Source organism: Nematolebias whitei, chromosome 18 (assembly GCF_014905685.2).
Source record: "Nematolebias whitei isolate Nwh7 chromosome 18, NemWhi1, whole genome shotgun sequence".
In the NCBI taxonomy this organism is placed as follows: Eukaryota; Metazoa; Chordata; class Actinopteri; order Cyprinodontiformes; family Rivulidae; genus Nematolebias; species Nematolebias whitei.
The window spans coordinates 8006099-8029495 of record NC_056515.1 but is presented as its reverse complement, the minus strand read 5'-3'; the positions used below and the strand labels follow the sequence as shown (position 1 = coordinate 8029495).

Sequence of the window (23397 nt, the reverse complement as noted above, 5' to 3'; positions counted from 1 at the left end):
TGGGGGCTCCGTGGTCGGGGTCCCTCCCGGGGCCTTGGGCTCTGGTCCCCCCTTTTTTTGTCTGCCTCTGGTCTTGGGGGTCGGGTCTCTGCTGCTTCACGGTTACTATCAAATGTTCTATTAGAGAAGCCTTATACACTTATGCATGCTCACAACCACACACAAATAGATGCAGGGATGCTTATGTAGGCTTTATATGTAGATATATAGATATATAGATATGTATATGAACGTATATTCATGTGTATGTATGTATGTATATAGGTGTAGGTATGGGTATATATATATATTTATGGAAACACTGCAAAGCCATGAATATTTTAAGTTCTTTATACATATGTATTTTGTTGCTGTGTTTTGTCATGTTCTTTGCAGGTGAACAGACAGTGGCCGGGTGTTTTGCCGTGTGCTCTCTTTGAGTATATTTCTTATATTTTGGAGTCTTACTTTGTCTTTTCTTTCTTTCTATCCTATTAAAAAAAAAACTACACTAGATAATCACTAGAATAAATATTTCATAATAATGGTGTGGAGAAGATGGCTGTAAGGGGAGAAGGTAGGCCATCTATAAAAAAAAAAAAAAAAGAAACGGCCAAATTATTGCTAAAAGAAATAAACTGGCAGTTGAAGATGTGGGGTAATACTGAAGAAGTACTCCAAAACATAACCCAGGTGTTGAACTGGACCACGTGTACCCTGGAAACCATACATGCACAGTTGCAGAAAGAACGCTTCCAGAGAATAGTGACCACCTCAAATCATCATGAGTGGGGGAAGCTGTGGAACATTTCAAGTGCACATTGGGTGGTCCTAAAACCTGAATTGACAGAATATCCTGAATATATGTGTGAAGGTTATTGGGTTCAGTATCGTGTAAGTGAAATAACTACAGTATGCAAGTATCATGTTTTACCTGTAATAACTGTACAAGGATATTAGTTTTTAAAAATACAGGGTGAATGGTTTGAGCCACAGACAAATATCACCTATGACGTGCAACTATGTGGGACGGCTGATAAAGGAGTGGTATGTATGCTGCAAACAGGTCATGTTAACCCATGTTTAACCAAAGACGAGGTATTGTGTGATTGGACTCATGAACCAGCTAGAGATATGCTATAGCAAACAGGCCAAACACAAACAAACACACTTTGTGCATAGCAACAATTAGGAGTCATCCTCAATTACTTTTCTGGATGTGTATATGGTGTACACTTGTGGAGTTGGAACAACTTGACTTATCAATTAACCAATTACAGTTCATCTACTCGTCTAACTGAGGTACAGTGGAAATCGTTGTACGTCCCCCGGCGAGTCTCCTTAGACCGTTTCAAATGTGCATTGAATGGGTCTACGGAGCTGAAACGAATGTTTGAGTCGCATAAGTCAAACGTGTCTGATTTAACAGTGTCCACCTATCCAAAAAAGTTCAATCTGGTCCTCTGGACATTCAAAAAAACAAAAAACAAAACAAAGCAAAAAAATCTAGAAACGTTTCGTCTCTCATCCAAGAGACTTCCTCAGTCTGAGGTGCTGTTTTCAGCTCAGTCTCTTAAATAGCACATTCTCAGAGTGGATCAACCAGTTTGCTGCTGACAACCAAAACCAGCTGATCACATGCTCAAGAAGGACCATCAGCCTAACAATGGGTCATTAGCACACTGATGGCAGTTTACTACTCACAGAAGGCTGAGTGATACTAGCAATCACAGCATTGTAAGAGGGGGACAGTTGAACCCGGAGGCCTCCACCCCTGTTTAACACTGGACGATTTCTTTTCACAAAGATGGCCTCCTTTACTCCTCTCTCAAACCATCGGTCCTCTCTGTCCAGGATGTGAACATCTTCATCCTTGAAAGGGTGACCGCTGGCCTGGAGATGAGTGTAGACCGCAGAATCCTGGCCTGATGATGTTGATCTTCTGTGCTGGGCCATCCTTTTGGCCAGTGGCTGTTTTGTTTCCCCGATGTAAGACTGATCACAGCCCTCCTGACACTGAACAGCATACACAACATTACTCTGTTTGTGCCGGGGGACTGGATCTTTGGGATGAACCAGTCTTTGCCGTAATGTACTTTGGGGTTTAAAAGCCACTGGGACGTTATGTTTAGAAAATAAACGTCTCAGTTTCTCTGATACTCCCTCAACATATGGAATGACCACTGGTCTGGGTCTGGGTTCCTCCTTTTCACCTGATGGCTGACTGGAGTCCTGTTTGGTGTGTCCACCTATGTGTCCACCTATATTGCTCAAGGAAAGGTTTTACATGTGGCTAAGCTACTAGAACAAGCGTCGGCTCACCATTGGTGGGACATATTCACAGGAATGTCATCAACGGCGCGACAATATGCAGCCCCTCCTTTGCTTATTTTGTTAATTTGTTTTGGTGTATTGACTATATGTAATCTGTGCACTTGTTTTTATATTAGAAGGATTAAGAATAGAATCAATCAAAAAAAATTATAACACAGCCCTGTAATGAAAATAGTATTAATAATAGAGGACCATTGGTTTGGGACAGAAAAAGCCACAATGACAATCGACACCACAGTCCCAGAGGATATCATGATATTGAATTATCATGTTAGTGGTAATGTAATTAATCATACTTTTCAGGGTTTTAATTCCCGTTTGGAATTTTTAAATTTTATGTGTGAATCTGTCCAAGAATGGGTTGGCAGGCAATATGTTGAAGATTTTGATTTTGAAGGGAAAAATTTTCAAAATTAGTTAGAAAACCAAAGGGTGGAATGAATAAAGAATATAATAAAATGTTGTTTTTCTGACTGTTTAACCTGTGATATAAAGTGTTTTTGGTACATGTTATTGTGAGTCACCCGAGAGGCCTGAGGAGGAGGCTTGCCCCCCCACCCCCTCGCACACTATCTCGAAGTTTCTCACAGTTTTTCACGCTATCTCGAGGTTTCACGCTATCTCGAGGTTTCTCACGCTATTTCGAAGCTTCTCACAGTTTTTCACGCTATCTCAAGGTTTCTCACGCCATTTCGAAGCTTCTCACAGTTTTTAGTACAGGTGAGCATGTTTTGTTCACTGGGAGATGTTCTCACGTTATGCAGAGGGTGGAAAGTATTAAATAGAAAGCACTCAGAGAAGAGTTAGAGTCTGCTGTGAGTCTTTCCGGCCGGGACGTCCAGCTGTGTCTGTGTTTTTGGTTCTACCCAGGCTGAAGCGGCTCTCCAGCCTTGTGTCATAGTGAGAGCTGTTTGATGCATCGACACTTGTGTGTGTACATCCGAGTATGATAGTACATTGCTTTGCTGTTACGCTGTTATCTGTGGCGAAATAATAAAGACACTATTATTTTAGCAGAACAGCGTTTGTGTATTTCTTTTTGACCATTGTGCTGATTACTCTTCCGAATCCTGGTTTTATTTAAACAAATATCCCAAAACACTGAGCATCGGCTCGGCCACTCGTCTTTCATCACAACGCTCTCCAGGAGGGAAGGGGCAGCTCTGCATGCCTTCTCGGAGGAATCATCTGATTCACTGCGTGACTCCGCGTCAAAGAAGGCGGTGGCGTTGTCCCGTGTATAGCGTCCCGCCACAGAAAAAAAGAAAGAAAGAAAAAACACTCAGTGGAGCTGCTGCCAACAACGCTTTTTTCAAGGGAATCATCCGATTTACCTCGAGAAAAAACACGTTAGAAAAGGCAGTGGCGTCGTCCAGCGAGTAGCGGCCCTCCACGGAATAGCATTCAGCGGGGCTGCTGCTAACATCGCCTTATTTAGGGAATCATTCGATTACCGCGAGGGCAAAACACGTTAGAAAAGGCTGTAGGGTCGTCCAGCGGGTAGCAGCCCTCCACAGAAAAAACATTCAGCGGGGTTGCTGCTAACATCGCCTTTTTTGAGAAAATCATTCGATTACCGCGAGGAAAAAACACATTAGAAAAGGCGATGGCGTCGTCCAGTGGTTAGCGGCCTGCCACGAAAAAGCACTCCTTGGCGCTTACCTTGAACAAGGCTGTTCGTCTGCTTCTCCTTGGGGAGAAAGAGCTCACCGGGACAGCAGGAGGTTGGCGTGGCGGAGACCCAGGCATCCTTAGCAAAGGTTGTGCTGGTCAAAACTGGACAACTTTTCCTTCTTTGTTCTTCTGACAGTGCTAACAAGCTGGCTGAAGAAAAAATGGGAGCCGATTACCCGGTCTCACCGTAATTTATACAGACGGGGGGTGAGGCCCACACACAGCAGGTGGGCATGGACTAAAGTTTTCAGTGCTGCGCTGCGCGTGAAAGGATAAACCCACTAGCGAAAGTCTTAAAGGGCGAAGACTTTATGAAATACAACAGAAAACACACAAATATCTAAGCCAAGTTGATAACAAATAACTAGGGCTGAACAATTACATTTGCAATAATACCGCAATATGATAAAATTAGATTTTCTAATTGTCATGGTTTCAATTTGACTGGTCATGTGATCTGGTTACTTGACTTGTGAGCAGAGGTGGAAAGAGTACTGAAAATGTGTACTCAAGTACAAGTACTGTTACACTGTTTAAATTGTACTCAATTACAAGTAAAAGTACTGGTGTTATAAAAATACTTAAGTAAAAGTACAAAGTACTCTTCTCAAAAGCTACATAGAGTATTAATTACTTTTTAATCAATTGATGTTTTATTGTGTTGTCAATATAAGGCATTCAGTTCGATTTATTGCATATAATAGCAACATTCAAAGCACATTTCTCAGATGTTCAGAAGCTCTGTTTTATTTTAGTACCAGGCAAACTGATGGCAGTGACAATAACTAAGATCTTTGCATACTTAGCCAAACTAATAACCCACACATACAAACAATTAAAAAGCAATATCATGCAGGTAGTTGTAAAAGCTCGTATACCACAATATATTTTTTGAGATTAGATGCTGAAGTTTTGTCAGCTGCTATCACCGTAGAGATCAAACAAAGTTTGCATCTGGACACTGTCTTCTTTTCACCCTCTGTACATGAAAAATTCTTCCAGGTACAGCCACGGGCACTCGTCCTCAGCCTTTATCTCATCATTTTCTCTGTTGACAGTGTTGTCCTCTGTCTCCATTTTGGCTTTTTCTCCAAATCTTTGGTCCATAAATGACTCTCCACTCTACGGAGTTGTCCTTTGCTTACATCATAGGTAATTAGCACGTTTGAAATCTGAGAGACTTATTGGCTACAAAGATGCAGGTGAACAGTTTGACTATCAATTCAAATTGCAGCAGTACTCAGTAGCAACTTCTGATTTTAAAAATTGCAAAGTAGCCAAGTAGATTACATGGTCTAAATTGTACTTAAGTATGAGTAAAATTACACACTTGAAAGAAATACTGATAATAGTACAAGTACTGAAAAAAAATCTACTTAATTATTGTAACGTGAGTATTAGGGATGCACTGATCCACTTTTCTTTTTTTTTTTTACTTCCGATTCAATTCCGAGACCGAAATCGGGATATTGGCCAATACCGTTCCGATATCATCATCATCATTATATTTGTCACCATCTGGTCATGCTTTCCTGGAGGGACAGGTTGCTGGTCCAGGTCCAGGATGGACATAAAGCATATATATGTATAGCAGGCAGTCCGATTTTGGTCAGCCACGCTCAGTCTGCCCCTCCTTCGAGACAGGCAGACTGAGCGCGGCTGACCAAAATCAGACAGCCCTCTTTGGACTGAACGAGAAGAACACACTGATGAAGCCACAGAGCTTAAATGTCCAATGTAAAACTAACTTATTGCAGTTTAATGTGGTGCTATGTTTGATTAAGTTCACTGTATTGTAGGTCGCGATCGAGCTGCTTCCTCTCGGTTTAGTGGCTCTGCAGACATTGTACGTTGCCGTCTTGTTTTGTGGTGTTTTTAGTGATAAATACTTCCACATAGCGGACATGTTTCGAATAAACGTTGGTTATCCGTTAGCCACAGTGTTGCTCTGCTCATGTTTTAGTTGTCTGCAAACTATGACATGGATTTCCTGAATGTGAGGCAGGTCTTATTACTCTGGGTTTCATGAGACATGCCTCTGTTCCAAGAAATCCATTCCATAGTTTGAAGCCAACTTGCAGAACAGCAGGCAGGGAATCACATGTGGAGATGTTTCAAGACACAGACATGCATCATGGCTCGGAAATCTCAGCAGGTTGGATCGGAAAAATCCGATATGTAAATTATGCTGTATCGGAGCCCGATACGATATTGGATTGGCCCCATCTCCTGTGGGTATTTTTAATTCGTTACTTCCATCCCTGCTTGCGAGTGAGCAGAGCGGAGCAAAGAAGAGCAGGGAGCAGGAGAAGTTACCACTGCACTTTAACCGGTTGCACAGTGGCGTCAGGCTCGACAGAAGCTGATACATCTGAAAGTTTGGTACCAAAAAGGGACAACACGTCCATTGTTTGGAATTATTTTGGCTATAAAAAAGAAGATGCTGCGCAACAACATATTGTGCAGAACCTGCCTTGTTGCTGCTGCTACCTCTCGAGATAACACCTCAAATCTTTATCAACACTTAAAAAAACACCACAAAGCCATTTATGATAGTTGCATGACTAGAATGCCAACGACCAGTGCTTCAACTTAAACTCCTAAGACCCGGACTCTTGCATATGTGGATGCCAGGTTGTCCACATATGTGGATGCCAGGTCCTAGGAGGTTAAAATAAGCAAAGTACCAGCCAACAGAGATGCTCAATTCTTCAGTTCCTTAGATCTCAAACGTGGCTATTGGCAGGTTGCCATGAGCAAGGAGAGCAAGAAAAAAACAGCCATGATAACCCATAAAGGCTTGTTCCAGTTTAAGGTAATGCCTTTCGGCCTGAGGAACGCGGGCGCCACCTTCCAGTGATTAATGGAAACAGTTCTCGAAGAACTAAAAGGAAAAAAATGTTTTGTTTACATCAATGACATCATAGTGTTCTCTAACACTATTGAAAAACATCTGCAACATCTCGAGGTTGTGTTTAAAAAGCTCCATGATGCTCATCTCACCTTAAACATAAAGAAATGTTGTCTGCTTCAGGCCCGTCTCAGATTCCTCGGCCATAAGGTCTCTGGAAAAGGAGTGGAGGTAGACCCAAACAAAATCCAGGCCATCTCCGACTATCCATCTCCTACTGACTTAAAAGGCCTGCAGAAGTTTTGCGGCTTAATGAGATGGTACCACAAATTTATACCCAAATTGGCCGACCTGGTTGCTCCCTGAATAATCTTTTAAAAAAGGATGTACCTTGGGAGTGGTCATCAGAGTGTCAAGCATCATTCGAACACCTGAAAACACTGCTGCAATCTCCACTAGTCCTCGCTCAGCCACAGTCACACCTTGGCTTCTAGGTACATCGTGATGCCAGCGACGTGGGATTGGGAGCACTGGCCGTTTAATACAGTGTTAGAGATGTATTTTCGTTTTTTTCCCTTATTTTATGATATTGTCTACGCTGCAAATATGACCATTTATTATTAATTATCGTCCCCTGTAAGGTGATTATTTTCCGAATGAATGTTTGAACTTGTTTGTTTGTGTAAAAATACATTTTGGGGTGACAGCGGGAAAAAGAACTTAAAAGGAGGAGGAAGTGATGGCGTTTTCCCCCTCTCGCCTTGGGTGCGCACCTGCCAAGGAGGATTTGGTGTGAGGCTGTTGCCCTGGACTGCCTGTGGACTGTTTATCACCCTGAGTTGGGATCACGGTGGATCAGTAACTTCGTTCTTATCCAGGACTGCAGGGGAGGCACGCTAAATGGACCTCGAGATTCTGGTGAGACTGCTTCTTTTTATTTCGGCGCGCCGACGCCTGGATGGATTGAGTGGGCATTCCCTCATCCCACCTTCAAACAAACTTTCCTTCTAAGAGGGCATTCGGACTGAAAGTTGATGCAGCTTGGTTTTTGATTTATGGGGTTTGTGGGGTTTTGTCTGTCGTTAGGGAAATGTTGGGGGAATGAAGCGTTTGGGTTGTCTGTGTGCACAACTGATTTGTTTGTTTAAATTAAGTAAAGGGCATTAAATGTTATCCTTTGTGACCAATATCGTTAGTTTGTTTATGAGAGGCTTTTTTGCATTTGTGAGTGAATCATTTTCTGTTTACTAGCTTATGCTTTCTCCTCGACCAGTATAAGTTTTAGGCACTGTCAGCTCCAGGCACTGCCTGTGACTTCTTTAGCATATGTAATTAATCCCCTTTTACAGTAGCGGTGGGGGCAGGTTGTTACACACTGAACGAACTGTTTGAAGGTATTACTCTGTATGAACATAATTCGAAATAGCATGCGAAAATAACTTGAGCAATAACGGAGTTCATAGCGAAAGACATGATGCACATTCATATAATATAGTGACCAAGCCTGGGTTTACGGCTTTGTTAAACATAATGGATAAGTGGTACAGAATGCCCTCACACACACATTTTAGCCAAAGTTGCTATCCCGGAGCTACACAAAAAATGCAGAAATAGAGTTGCAGCGTAGCTGAAAACAGTGGAGTTTTTTGCAATTGAAACCGATTGATTTATTGCTTGTGTTTGTTGAAAAAAAACAGAAGAAGACATTGAAAAATAATTGCATATTAAATCGCAATTGCAATATTGAGGTAAAAAATTGCAATTAGAATATTTTCCAAAATCATTTAGCCCTACAAATAACTATTTAACATTGATCCAGATCTGCTTACCTTAATTTCTAAAGTGTACTCCAGTAAATTAAATCAAACATGGAGGCAGTTGCCTTTGTGCATAGCCTAGAATTAAGTTTTGCACTAACTAACTAAGTAACAGTGCGATGGCTGAGAAGGTTTAATTTGATTTAATAGAGTAAGGGGAAACAAATCAACAGACATGATTTGTTTAGTACTTTTTCAAACAGAATGTAGATCGTAAAAGCAATAACTCAGGTTTGCAGGTTGTGTTTGAATAGATGAAACAGCAGCAGAGCCGCATTGGCCCCTCCAATGTTGCATGATGCTCTCTCTGGTTGATGGTGTTTAAACGGCTATCTCTTGTTACAGAAACATGCAAAACCACGCGTTTACCATTCAAATATGTACCGTACAACACAAACTCTCTGATGTAGTCCCCATCTCTGCACTTTTTACCTAAGCTTGGCTGCCTAAACCAACACAGTAACAAAGCTAGATCAGTTAAATAAATGAGCAAGAATAATATCACAGAACCAGTAACACAAGTTGGAGGTTCAATAGAGATTTTCTAGACCCAACAAAAACAGAGTAAAGTGGACAAATTCAAAACTTAGACAAGAACACATTCACTCACATAGATAAAGACATTAACAATATGGCTGATTTAAAGGGTGATGGATGTTTAAAAAGCAAGGCAGGTTGTTTTAGGCTAAATGCTCTTTAAAAAGAACAACAGGAATACAACACATACACACTAGAGCTCATACTTGTTATCAGGGGTCAACATAAGTGGTTCCCGTTTGACCGAGACAACCTATTTTTGTCTCAGACAACCAGATCTTGCCTCAAGTTGTCCAGTAGCCAAAACGGACACTGCTTTTAACAAATAAAGAGAAGCACAATCATAATTTTACCCAATCAGAGCAGGGCAGGTCGTGCTGTCTCATACACAGCAGGTGTGCAGTGTTCCTAACTCAGAAACAGACTGCAGGTGAGAGCACCAATCAGTTTCCTGTACTATTTTCCAAAGAGAACACCTCGTTACCCTAACCTATGGTGATGATATGCAATGAATTATTAAATGTCTATGTATTAAAAAAAAAAAAAAAACTGTAGTATGCTTTTTTATAACTGTTTATTGTTGTTGCTGTTGTCCATTGTTGTCATCTTTCTTTGTTGAAATCAGGTCTCTCTTGTAAATGAGTCCTCGAGGCTCAATGGGATTTACCTGTATAAATAAAGGTTGATTGATTAAACGTGTGTTCGCACGTGATCAATACACTGCAGCCAGGGGAGATACCAGAACTGAAACATTATCAACACCCCCATACACATACAAAAAAAACCTCTTCAGATCTAGATGATTCACATAAATGACATATTTTGATTGAAATCGCCGAACAGCAACAAGTTTGCAGGTATGTATATGTCTTAACCAAAAATGTTTTGTGAACTTTCATCAAAAACCTGTTTAGGATGCACACTTTTATAGCAGATACGCCCCCTCCCAAGTCACTTAACACTTCTGCCTCTTCGCTTGAAAACAAAACTTTTGAAAATGTTCTGCAAAGTCCGGAACATGAATGTTGGATGTTTTGGTTGTGGTAGGTTAGGTTGTGCAATGTGTGTCTTGCAGTTTGATCAGATTAGGATATTGGCAGTTTGGAGAGTCTTAACTTCATTTGCAGTTCTATCCACTTACTGGGCTGTCTGTGGATTTATTACTGTGGATTTTAAGTTCTTCTTGAACTGGTTTGTCAGAGAATCACAGTGGAACATGCCAAATATCTCTGAGAAACAGTGACAAATTACCATACTAGTGTTTTTTTTTTCCTTTACATTTCCTGAAGCTTAAAAAAATTTTCACAAAGGTGTTATCTGCAAATCTAAAGATATACAAATCTGAATAAGGGTATAAAATCAGAACCAAATTGAGATCTAAAAAAACTGCATTTCTTGAATAGATAATATCACCCACAGCCTTTCATGCCAGAAGACATCTGATAAGAAGGGATAGTTTTGGTTGTTTTGGTCAAACTTTCCAAATAAGGTTATGTGCAATCACCTGTGATACTGCAAGATTTCCCAATGTATTAGTGCATTCAGAGTGTGTGTAACGAATGACTTTCATTAACACTCCAAGTTTAATTCAATATTTGATTAATTAATTGAGCTGTAGCCATTGTTGCATTTTTCAAAAGTCAACCAGTTACAGAGATCCAGTAAGGATTTTATTAAAATCCAACCAGTGGTTCATGGAATATTTTACTAACACAACAAATAAACTCTCAGACTGGCAAAAACATTTTGGCCTAACCTTCAGTGGCGGGACATAATTAAGAGGATCGAGTCCGACAGGAATAATGGAGCTGAAGACCAAAAAAAGGAGGCTGGGCCAATTAACAGTTTATTGTTACGGGAGGTTGAGACCAGTGAAGAGTAAGTAAACCTAGAAGAAGTCTGCAGGGTGGCTGTGGTACCCTGGTATGCCACAACTGCTGGCACACAGCCTGTCAGCTCAGAATGAAAACATTGAGTTGAGCCGGCACAAAGGCACTGCTTCCACCCTGAGAGCCAGAGGAAGCATGAACCTTAACACTGAATCACAGCGGCAAACGCTTAATATGAAGCTGCCCCCACCCGAAACAAAAGCACGCCTGTATGTATGGTTGACAGTTAACAGACAGCTCATGAACTTTATACAAAAAGAGTCCTCTCCCAGGAATTGGATTTGTGGATGAACACAAACACTGCTCAAATTGTTTGGGTGCAGCATCTGTGCACTACTGGACTTACAGGGCTTAACAGTGTGACTGCTGACTCAGCATTCACACAACGGTTTTCCTGTTTATAGTTTCTTTTGTTGGTTTTTTGGACTCGAACTACATCCTTGTTTTCCTACTTACAACTATAGTGATGCTACTCTATGCCTTTAGCTAGTTTTGCTGATTTTAGCTTTTAATGTAATGCATATTTTAGCTTTGGTCTGCTTGTTTTACCTTTAGCAATTTAGTTTTAGATTTTTTAACAGATTTCAGAAGTCATTCAGCACACTGTATTTTGGCAGAGAAAGCAACTTCTCTACTTTCAGATCTATTTTGTGACATACCCAGACGCTGTTTTCAATATTTGCATTACTTCAAAAACACCAGGTTAACAACTGTGGGAACAACTCATGCAGTTGTCAAATTAACCAAATTAATTAAAATTTGATGTTTGTTTAATTACTTGTATTGTTTTAATTTGAAAACTGCTGTTGTCAGCTGTTAGCTAATAGAAATGTCAACAACTGAATACTAGATATATATTTTCAGTTCTATACAACCTGTACATGAGCTTGTGTAGAGCCTCATGTACAAGAAAAATAAAGAATTTTGAATATATCCATTTGCCAGATTAAATAAATAAACAAATAAATAAAAACCTACACACTACTTATTCATTTCACTCGAGCTCATTTTTTTGAACTGCTATTTAAAAATGTCATCAGCTCATGGTGGCGCACAAGGGCACAGCAGCTCTGAGCCCATCTGAACATTTTGTTTTCTCATTAGTTTGTGTTTTCACACTTCAGTTCTTAGTGCAGGCACTGCAAAACACACCAATACAGTCAGACTGAACTTCTCTGCATTTATAGTAGATGACATCAGCTTTTGGAAGACATACCTTACCTTCCTTACCCCACTATCTTCCTTCTTAACATAATCAATATTGACTAGTTTCATCAATAATAGTAGTAAAAACCATAATGTGTTTCATCTGTTTTACAGGTAGAATATATATGCTTAATAACAATGAAACAGAGAATAGGCTTTTTTTTTAATCTTGAGTATCCATGTTTAAATATTGAAGTGCATGTTTAAATAAGGTTTAAATATTTCCAGACATATGAGACGAAAAGACCACATTATATAAGTTTAAGGTAATAGTGTACCAGTAAGTAAAATTAACTGGTTGCAGACTTCTGGCTAGACTAAGTAGACATGTAAAGTACTTGTGTAATTACTTGAAGAGCAGTTATGCTCTGGTCTGACTATAATGATTACTTTGTAATTTTATCAGTGTAGCACACTGGGTCAGTGTTTTGTCAGCACAAAACACCTGACATGGTTCTGTTAACAAGGCTGGGCACCATCGTTGGGTAATAATAGGAGAAATTATGCCTTTATTTACATAAAATAATGTTATGTCTATGTGACTGTAAACCAGTGACCGAGCATAAAGTATACACAAAATGTTAATATGTATCACTGTGTATGAACCATACACAGTGATACAAGTAGCATCTGGCTTCTTCGGTGGCCATTTCAGTGTATTTGTATTTCAATGGGTACGAGAACCAGCAAGGATCTGTTTCTCTTCTTAAACAGCTGTTAAAACTCGCTCACCACTGAAAGGCAGTGCTGCTACATCTGGAGTTTCTATGACTAAAATGCAAGCGCTTTACCTGTCAAGAGAGTTCAGTGTCCCGTTTCCCTCCAGATACAATTGCTAAACATTTGGGGGAAAGTGTTGAATATTCTAATAACATTTGAAAATTGACAAGTGAAGAATGATGAATGTTTTTATGTTTATGCTTAAAATGCAAATCACTAATGAGAGCAATCATTGATAAACGGTGATGCAGCATAGAGCACTAATAAAATGGCACTGAGATAGGGTGTATAATCTGCAAAAAACAAACCGCTGGTGGAACATTGTTTAAACACCAGTACCAACTCAAGTCAAGTGTGAAAAGGAACAAAAGCAATTCCAGACTATGAGGACAATGTCATCTCCTGTAAACAGTGACGTTTCTTTGATTTACAGAACATGTTCTAGCATCAGTTTGATAGAGACAACAGAATCTAACTGCTGCAGTTCCTGCCCTCCAACAACGCTGCTCTCACCTCAAGGCCCCAGGATGTTAGACAGTACCATTGAAGCATCAGCATCAGAAAATCAGCTGGATCTCATCATGTGGCAGATTGCTTCCTGAAAGACTGTGCTGACCAGCTGACTGAGATCTTCACATGCATTTTTAATCACACCTCAACTTCAGAAGGTTTACCAAGATCATGTTTGTGAATGGGCCTATGGGCCAGTGCCTCTCCCACTTTACATCTCAGATGTTTGGAAAGACTGGTCATGAAATATAATAAAGACACCAGACCAGCTTGTTTAAACCAGCACCTACAGAACAGGTTTACCACAGATGCAACAGCTATGGTACATGACAGAACATTAGAACACCTGGAGTGAACCAACATACACACCTACATGTTCTGCATTGACTTCTTCAGCCTTTAATATCATCCTGCCATCTAAACTCATCACAAAACAAAACGATGTGAGAATAAAACCTCAACTGTGTTCACTGTTCTGGACTTATACATACTTTATACGTTGTTTTTAAATACTTTATTGTCATTGCCATAAAAACAGTCAGATGTTGAAGGGGTAGAGTAACTGGTTGCTGCAGTAATGCAATATCCATTTCAACAGTCATTGTCATGGAGATTTGAGATGTTAGGATAATGGGCGGGGTCTCAGAGAAGTGCTGTTCGTTTAACAGTCTCACAGCCTGTGGGTACAGACTGTGAGCCATTCTGGTGGTCCTGGCACCAATAGGCCAGTACCCTCTGCCTGAGCGTAACAGATGGAATAGGCCATGTGCGGGATGGTACCTGTCCCGCAGGATAACCGTACTAAGACTGTTAGACTTGGGAAACACCAGCCGTCAATTCTGGCACTGGTGCCCCACAAGTGTGTGAACTCAGCCCATTGCTGGATACCTTCTCATTAGTTGACCAAAAGTCTCAAAGTCACCAGTTCCCTTAGGGGTGTCTTGATTAAACCAGTTAGTCCAGCAACCTGGAATACCTTTAATTGTGGAGGCTCCCACATATCCAGTAAATACCACTGCAATGCTAAAACTGATCTGGTTGATCTTTTTTGCAGAAAACCTGATGTTGGCTGAGTGGTTAGAGCAGTCGTCCTCCAATGCAAGAGCTGGGGGTTCAAATCCACCAGAAGTCACATGCCGAAGTGTCCCTGGGCAAGACACTGATGTGTGTCCAATCAGTGTATGAATATGATAAATCACTGATTAGTCTCTTTAGAATGATTTGTTCAATTAGCTTTGTAGAGATCTAGTAGAGTGCTGTATGAATGGGTAAATGAGGCACAGATTGTAGTGTAAAGCGCTTTGAGTATGTGGATAAGATAGAAAAGCGCTATATAAGTACAATTCGTTTACCATTTACAATTACTCTACACACTGACCAATCCCCTTCCTATCAATCCAACTACATCTTCTAATTTGCAGACAACACACCAGTGCTGGGTCTGATCACTGATGATGAGTTAGTATATAGGAATAAAGTGAATCTAGTAAGGATCCCAACTTGTGTCTTTACATTTTAAAACAAATAAGCCATTTTTGACTTCTGATGGTCTGGGTGGCACCCCACTCCCCACTTATCAATGGAGGAGCAGTCTCCATTTTTAAGTTCCTGTGTCTGACGGTGACTGAGGACTTGTTCTGGAACATCCATACAGATTTGGTCTTCAGGAAAGCTTAGCTTTCAACTTAAAGAAAATTAAAAAAAAAAAAAACTGCCACAGCAGCTGTTTGTGAACTTGAACTGGTGTGCAGCTGAGTGTTGTGTTGTGGGACTGGGTGGTTTACCAACTGCACCAAAGCAGAACAGGTGGCCAGACAGAGTGTGATTAAATCTGCTGAAAGAATTGTCAGTGTACAGTTGCCAGACATCAACACCTTCCTTGTCCCACTTCCTGCATTGTTGATGGCACACCCTTAAAGACCCCTCACACCCTGCCACCATCTGTTACAGTTAACAGGTAAACGGTTCAGATCAATCCATACAAGGACCACCAGATTTGTTTACTTCCACGAGCCATAAAACTTATCGTAATCCTCCTTCCACATTTCTGACAAGACCTTATTATGCATTTACCTCCCTCTGCTCTGCATGTACAAATTACCATAATGTGAATGCACATACCATTTTAATGTACTACTTGTGTACCTAAACTACCTGTCTAGTTATCTGATGTGATTTTCATATTCATTGTTTAATATAAATATTGGTTTTGTTCATATTTTTATATTGATATTAGATACTCAAACTCTAAAATATATTAAAAAAAATGGCAATTAAGGCCTTACACCTTAAATCTAGATAAATTAAGCTGCATTGTATTGTCAGCAAGTGGCTTTTCAGGCTGTGTGGTTTGCAGAGTTCTAACAAAAGCAATCATGAAAAAAGTAGTTGAAAAGTTTTAAGTGGATAAGAGGAGACTGAATGATAGCTTATTTATCTTCTTTTGAGATGGAAAATATCACTCAATATGCAAAAAATGAGGAAAACTTACCAATTTTCTGATTGAAAATTTTATCAAACGTCCCTTCATCTCTGTCCTCCAGGTACTTCTGCATAACACTACGAATACTGCAAAGACAGGAAGGGTGGGAAAGAGGAAGAAAATTATTAATGTACCTAACATAACTATAGCTGGCTCAATCAGCCACATGCAATACGGGCAATGTCCTCCTCCAGTTTTCTCTGAGATCCTGACCCATGTTTAGAACTCTCCTTGCCACCTGTCCCTTGACAGAGGGAACCACAGGCAGGGGACACATGGGAGGATTCTGGGGGAGGGAGTCTAGAGAGATACAAGCTACCCTGGGAATGGGTGTTAAAAAGAATAAGACTAGGAAGAATAAATCAATTAGCACCCCCCTCATAGGCCCATTAACACTTTATCAGCACCTTACACACAGGGTAAGAGAGTAAAGCTGAGCAAAGCTTCACCTGTACTTACTGCTGCAGGCACACACTGAGCACGTGCAAGCCAAACATTTGGCTTCAGGTGTTGTGTTAGCTAAGAAATACAAACTGCTTTCTCAGTTAAATTACATTGTTATGCGCTTTAGAACAATTTTTGTTATAGCCAGTACTGAGCTATAACTGTTGAAGGTTAGTCGATGACTGAAATTGAAAAAAATAAGTTACTTTTCTATTGCAGTTTCACTGAATTTTGAGCTTTTGCAACCAAACAACCAGAGCAGCCTAGTTTTACTGGCTTTACTCAAACTACACAAGCTTATAATTAATTTTCTGAGAGGTACCCATTTAGTGACACTGTGCTTTTTCCACGATCTACTGACATTCCTGATAAGAACTTGTTACTTATTTAGTAAAAGATGAATTAACTTTTAATGGTTACATATAAAATATATCTGTAACAGTTCTGTTTCAAACCACTTGATTTAGTCAGAGATACTTTCACAGGTTCTGATATATTGTTGGTAAAGTCATGAAACTTTGGATACAAATAAGTTGTGTTCCTCTTCAAGGCTGTTAAGCATTTTTCAATAACTGAAACTAGCAATCCTTGTATATCTTGTGCATACTGCTAGCACTCAAGAGTATGTATCATGGATGACTTTGCTAATGCCACAACAAATTACCTCAATATCTTCAAAATTTACTGAATTATAGCCAACATTGTGTTTGTTAGGTTAATTATCTGTGGCAGTCATTTTGTATTGGGTTGACTCCAAAAGATAATTTGTAGATGCACACCCAAAAATTGTTTTATAGTACCGTAGTTTTATTAAAATTCATCCACCATTTCATGAGGTATTGTACAACAGACAAACACACAAACAGGGAATTTCATGGTCACCCACCACCATGAAGAGAAGGCGATAAATACTAAATCTGCAGGCGAAACTTGAATCAGCATCATGGGAGTTTTGCTTTGGTTTGTGCATGGGGTGGCTGTGGCTGTGGCCGAGTGGTTAGTAGGGCTGCAACAATGAATCGATAAAATCGATAAAAATCGATGATTAAAAGCGTTGGCAACGAATTCCATTATCGATTTGTTGTGTCGCGCGATTATGCATCTTTCACGGCGCTGCGGAGCCATTTCGTTTTGTTCACGGGCAGTTCATGGTCAATGCTGACTGCCTGAATAAAGTTTGAAAAAAAAAAACTGCAGCGCGAGTTGAACAGAGCGAGGGGCTGTTTTCAAAGGAAATTAAGTAAATTTTACAAATGACCGACGCAGCGAAAACTGTTCGACCCAAGTACTCCAAAGTGTTGGAGAACTTCACAAAGATAAAAAAATGAGAAGCATGCTGCTTTGAAAATCGCCGACACGACACGGGAGAACCACGGAGATAAACATCAACATGTCGGAGTCACGAGGAGGAAAGAGCTGCAGCTGATACATGTCTCACTCCCAACTCGTGTGTTGCAGGTGAGTCTCTACAATTTAACACATTGTTCTGTTTCAAGAGAGAAAACGTAACGTCAGTCTCTCTGTAGCTGAAGCTGCTTGTTTGTTTGTTTGTTTGTTTTCTGATTAATGACGGTGATAGAGAACGTGTGTTACTTTTTATTTAATGTAATTGGTACAAGCAGTGTTTAAATGTGATTTATAAATAAATCTAACACAAAGATAATAATTTAATGATTAAGCTTCAACTTTTAATTTGCTGGCAAAGTCTGAAGACACTGCATGTATGGCAGGATGAATTGCATTTAAACAGGAATTAGTCATTTATTACATCTACTCAAATGTGTGTAATTAAGTATTTTATGTGTGTGTGTGTGTGTGTGTGTGTGTGTGTGTTTAATTGCTCTTTTAGCTACTTTTGCCTGAACCTAACACTGTAAGTGAAACAAGGCATTTCTTGAGTTGCTGTAAATTATACTATAATACATATTTACTCTCTCATTCCAGAAAACAACAACAAACAACAACAGCCTTCAAGAGGGACAGACATCATGGACACCACAGCAGCAGCTGTCTTCACTGAAACATCCTGAACATGATCATCACTGACATGAGGCCTCTGTCGATGGTTGAAGACGAAGGCTTCACTACAATGATCCACACTTTTAATCCAGGTTACAATAATCCACACTTTTAATCCAGGTTGCACTCTTCCCTCAAGGACACATTTTACAAAGTAGCTACATACTGTGCAGGTATAAAGATATATTTGTATATATATGTGTGTACATTAATTTTTAAAGCTATTTGACTAACTTTTATTTTTTATTATTCAATATTTTACTAACAGAATAGTCAAATAGCAGCCTGTTTTTTGTGCGAATTTCTATGTCAGTCAAATGTTCAATTTTGGAATAAAGGAATGGAAATTAAAACGTTGGGGGGGGGGGTTTGCCGATTCATCGATTAATCGAAAAAATAATCGGCCGATGAATCGATTATTGAAATAATCGTTAGTTGCAGCCCTAGTGGTTAGAGCAGTCGTCCTCCAATGCGAGAGTTGGGGGTTCGAATCCACCATCAGTCACATGCCAAAGTGTCCCTGGGCAAGACACTGAACCCCTCATAGCCTCTGATGTGTGTCCCATCAGTGTATGAATGTGATAAAGCTCTGATTAATCTCTTTAGAATGATTTGTTCAATTAGCTTTGTAGAGATCTAGCAGAGTGCTGTATGAATGAGTAAATGAGGAAACAGATTGTAGTGTAAAGCGCTTTGAGTATCTTGAAATAAGATAGAAAGGCACTATAGAAGTACAGTCCATTTAACATTTACCATTTGTTAGTTGTATCAATTAAAATACCTCATGAACCACTACACAGATTTCAATAAATCCCTCAGAAAGTAACGTCTGTGTTCATACGTGCCAGGTTGTAAATTGCAGGAGCAAAATGGAAAACAGTGTGACCGACTGGCATAATCCAATTTGCAGTGTGCCTTCACACAGTACAACCGAGATAGAATGCCCCAAAATTTTCATTTTTCTACATATTTTTAAACAAACAGACTAAATGTTTAAATGAAACTAGGGCTGCAACTAACGATTATTTCAATAATCAATTCATCGAGCGATTATTTTTTCGATTAATCGATGAATCGGCAAAAAAAAAAAAAAAAGTTTTAATTTCCACCCTTATTCCAAAATTGAACATTTGACTGACATAGCAATTCACACAAAAAACAGGTTGCTATTTTACTATTCTGTTAGTAAAAGATTGAATAATAAAAAAATAAAAGTTAGTCAAATAGCTTAAAAAAATAAATGTACACAAAAATATATACAAATGTGTCTTTGTACCTGCACAATATGTAGCTACTTTGTAAAATGTGTCCTTGAGGGAAGAGTGTAACCTGGATTAAAAGTGTGGATTATTGTAACCTGGATTAAAAGTGTGGATCATTGTAGTGAAGCCTTCGTCTTCAACCATCGACAGAGGCCTCATGTCAGTGATGATCATGTTCAGGATGTTTCAGTGAAGACAGCTGCTGCTGTGGTGTCCATGATGTCTGTCCATCATGCAGGATGTTGTTGTTTGTTGTTGTTTTCTGGAATGAGACAGTAAATATGTTTTATAGCATAATTATTACAGCAACTCAAGAAATGCCTTGTTTCACTTACAGTGTTAGGTTCAGGCAAAAGTAGCTAAAAGAGCAATTACACACACACGCACACACACACATATAAATTACTTAATTCCACACATTTGAGTAGATTTAATAATTTACTTTAATTCCTGTTTAAATGCAATTCATCCTGCCATACCTGCAGTGTCTTCAGACTTTGCCAGCAAATTAAAAGTTGAAGCTTAATCATTAAATTATTATCTTTGTGTTAGATTTATTTATAAATCACATTTAAACACTGCTTGTTCCAATTAAATTAAATAAAAAGTAACACACGTTCTCTATCACCGCCATTAATCAGATAAACAAACAAACAGCAGCTTCAGCTACCAGAGAGACTGACGTTACGATTTCTCTCTTGAAACAGAACAAATATTAAATTGTAGAGACTCACCTGCAACACGAGTTGTATCAGCTGCAGCTCCTTCCCCCTCCTCCTCGTGACTCCGACATGTTTACATTTTATCTCCGTGGTTCTCCCGTGTCGTGTCGGTGATTTTCAAAGCAGCATGCTTCTCATCTTTTATCTTTGTGAAGTTCTCCAACACTTTGGAGGAATTGGGTCGAACAGTTTTCGCTGCGTTGCTCATTTGTAAAATTTACTTAATTTCCTTTGAAAACACTCTGCTCTGTTTCCTCCTCCCCCTCGCTCCGTTCGACTCGCGCTGCAGTTTTTTTTTTTTTCAAACTTTATTCAGTCAGTCAGCATTGACCATGAACTGCAGGTGAACGAAACGAAACGGCTCCGCAGCGCCGTGAAAGACGCATAATCACACGACACAACGAATCGATAACGAAATTCGTTGCCAACGCTTTTAATCATCGATTTTTATCGATTTTATCGATTCGTTGTTGCAGCCCTAAATGAAACATGTAAAACTTGAACTTTCAGCCCACATTAAATCCTTACGTTTATTCAAGTGAAAAATGCTGATATAATTTCACACACCCGCCTATGACCTTTGACCCAAGTAGATCTCAATTTAAGAGCAACATAAATGACTACTTCCCACATTTTATGAGCATGTGAACAGAGATAATCACTAAAAGGTTTTGCAATATTCTGACTGTTTCATGGCCAGGAAGAGTTACCCGTTGAAAAACAACTTTAGCCACCACTGTTCAGCTGAATTAAACTAGGGCTACAACAATGAATCGATAAAATCGATTAAAAATCTATGATTAAAAGCGTTAGCAACGAATTTCATTATCAATTCGTTGTGTCGCACGATCATGCGTTTTTCACGGCGCTGTGGAGCCGTTTTGTTCAGTTGCAGTTCATTGTCAATGCTGACTGACTGAATAAAGTTTGAAAAAAAAAACCTCTGCAGCGCAAGTTGAACAGAGTGAGGGGGGAGGAGGAAGCAGAGCAGAGGCGGTATTTTCAAAGGAAAATAAGTAAAATTTACAAATGACCAACGCAGCGAAAACTGTTCGACCCAAGTCCTCCAAAGTGTGGAACTTCACAAAGCTAAAAACTGAGAAACATGCAGCTTTGAAAATTGACGACACGACACGAGAGAACCACTCTGATAAACGTAAACATGTCGGGGTCACGAGGAGGATGAAGGAGCTGCAGCAGATACAACTCGTTTCACTCCCAACTCATGTGTTGGCAGGCGAATCTCTACAATTTAACACATTGTTCTGTTTCCAAGTGAGAAAACGTAACGTCAGTCTCTCTGGTAGCTGAAGCTGCTGCTTGTTTGTTTGCTGATTAATGACTGTGATAGAAAACGTGTGTTACTTTTTATTTAATTGGTACAAGCTGTGTTTAAATGTGATTTATAAATAAATCTAACACAACGATAATAATTTAATGATTAAGCTTAAACTTTTAATTTGTTGGCAAAGGCTGAAGACACTGCAGGTATGGCAGGATGAATTGCATTTAAACAGGAATTAAAGTAATTTATTACATCTACTCAAATGTGTGGAATTAAGTATTTTATATGTGTGTGTGTGTGTGTGTGTGTGTGTGTGTGTGTGTGTGTGTGTGTGTGTGTGTGTGTGTGTGTGTGTGTTTAATTGCTCTTTTAGCTACTTTTGCCTGAACCTAACACTGTAAGTGAAACAAGGCATTTCTTGAGTGGCTGTAAATTATGCTATAAGACGTATAAACTCTCTCATTCCAGAAAACAACAACAAACAACAACAGCCTTCATGATGGACAGACATCATGCACACCACAGCAAGCAGCTGTCTTCACTGAAAGCATCCTGAACATGATCGTCACTGACATAAGGCCTCTGTCGATGGTTGAAGACGAAGGCTTCACTACAATGATCCACACTTTTAATCCAGGTTACAATAATCCACACTTTTAATCCAGGTTACAATAATTCACACTTTTATTCCAGGTTACACTCTTCCCTCAAGGACACATTTTACAAAGTAGCTACATATTGTGCAGGTATAAAGCATACATTTGTATATATTTTTGTGTACATTTATTTTTTAAGCTATTTGACCAACTTTTATTTTTTATTATTCAATATTTTACTAACAGAATAGTCAAATAGCAACCTGTTTTGTTTTGTTATTGCTATGTCAGTCATATGTTCAATTTTGGAATAAAGGGGTGGAAATTAAAACTTTTATTTTTTTCCTCGATTCATCGATTAATCGAAAAAATCATTGGCTGATGAATCGATTATTGAAATAATCGTTAGTTGCAGCCCTAAATTGAACTGAACCAACTCAAAGATGAGGAAGGGGATGCAGAACGCAGTGAGCATTTTTATTAATAATGTGTAAGTTTGTAACTGAGAAAGTAAAACTAGAATCAAACATGTTTTGCTGTGATAACATGTTTTTAGGTGAGAAAATGGAGTAGGAAAAGCACAAGTTTGCCTTCCCACTTTAGCAGCTGCTTCACTTTTTATTGAGCAGGATGGTATTTGATTGCTCAGGATAGGTGTTACTGCCAGGTGTGAACAAGGTCTATCAGTCATGAAACAGCCACCCCAGAGGTCAGACATTAATATTAGGAGTTTTTGGTCTACCTGAGACAAACTCCGCGTCTAAAACGATTTGAAATGGTTTATTTATTTTGTTGTCATACTACATGCTGCTGTGGCCATTCTTTGTCCTTATAACTAGGTTTATCAGGTAATTTTATGCTAGAGTCAGCCGTTTTAATTTAATAGGAACTCTCAAGTGATGCAAGGAGAGTTGACAGGTCCAATTATAAACATGTATTGAATGGCAGAGCAAACTGAACATTCTTGCAGCATCTGCATTATCCATCCATCCATCCATCCATCCATTTTCTTCCGCTTATCCAGGGTCGGGTCGCGGGGGTAGCAGCCTAAGTAGGGAGGCCCAGACTTC

General features: G+C 39.5%; 1 protein-coding gene across 1 annotated transcript in view; it reads right to left on the bottom strand.

Annotated features, from left to right (window-relative positions):
• The window catches only part of grk3 (G protein-coupled receptor kinase 3), a gene marked incomplete at its 5' end in the record, with an annotated part of 191892 nt that extends 175807 nt beyond the window's left edge, over window positions 1-16085 (bottom strand). The window contains 1 exon segment of the mRNA XM_037692311.1: window positions 16009-16085. Coding sequence (XP_037548239.1) covers window positions 16009-16085 — 77 coding nt within the window.
• Window positions 16086-23397: the final 7312 nt, after the last annotated feature.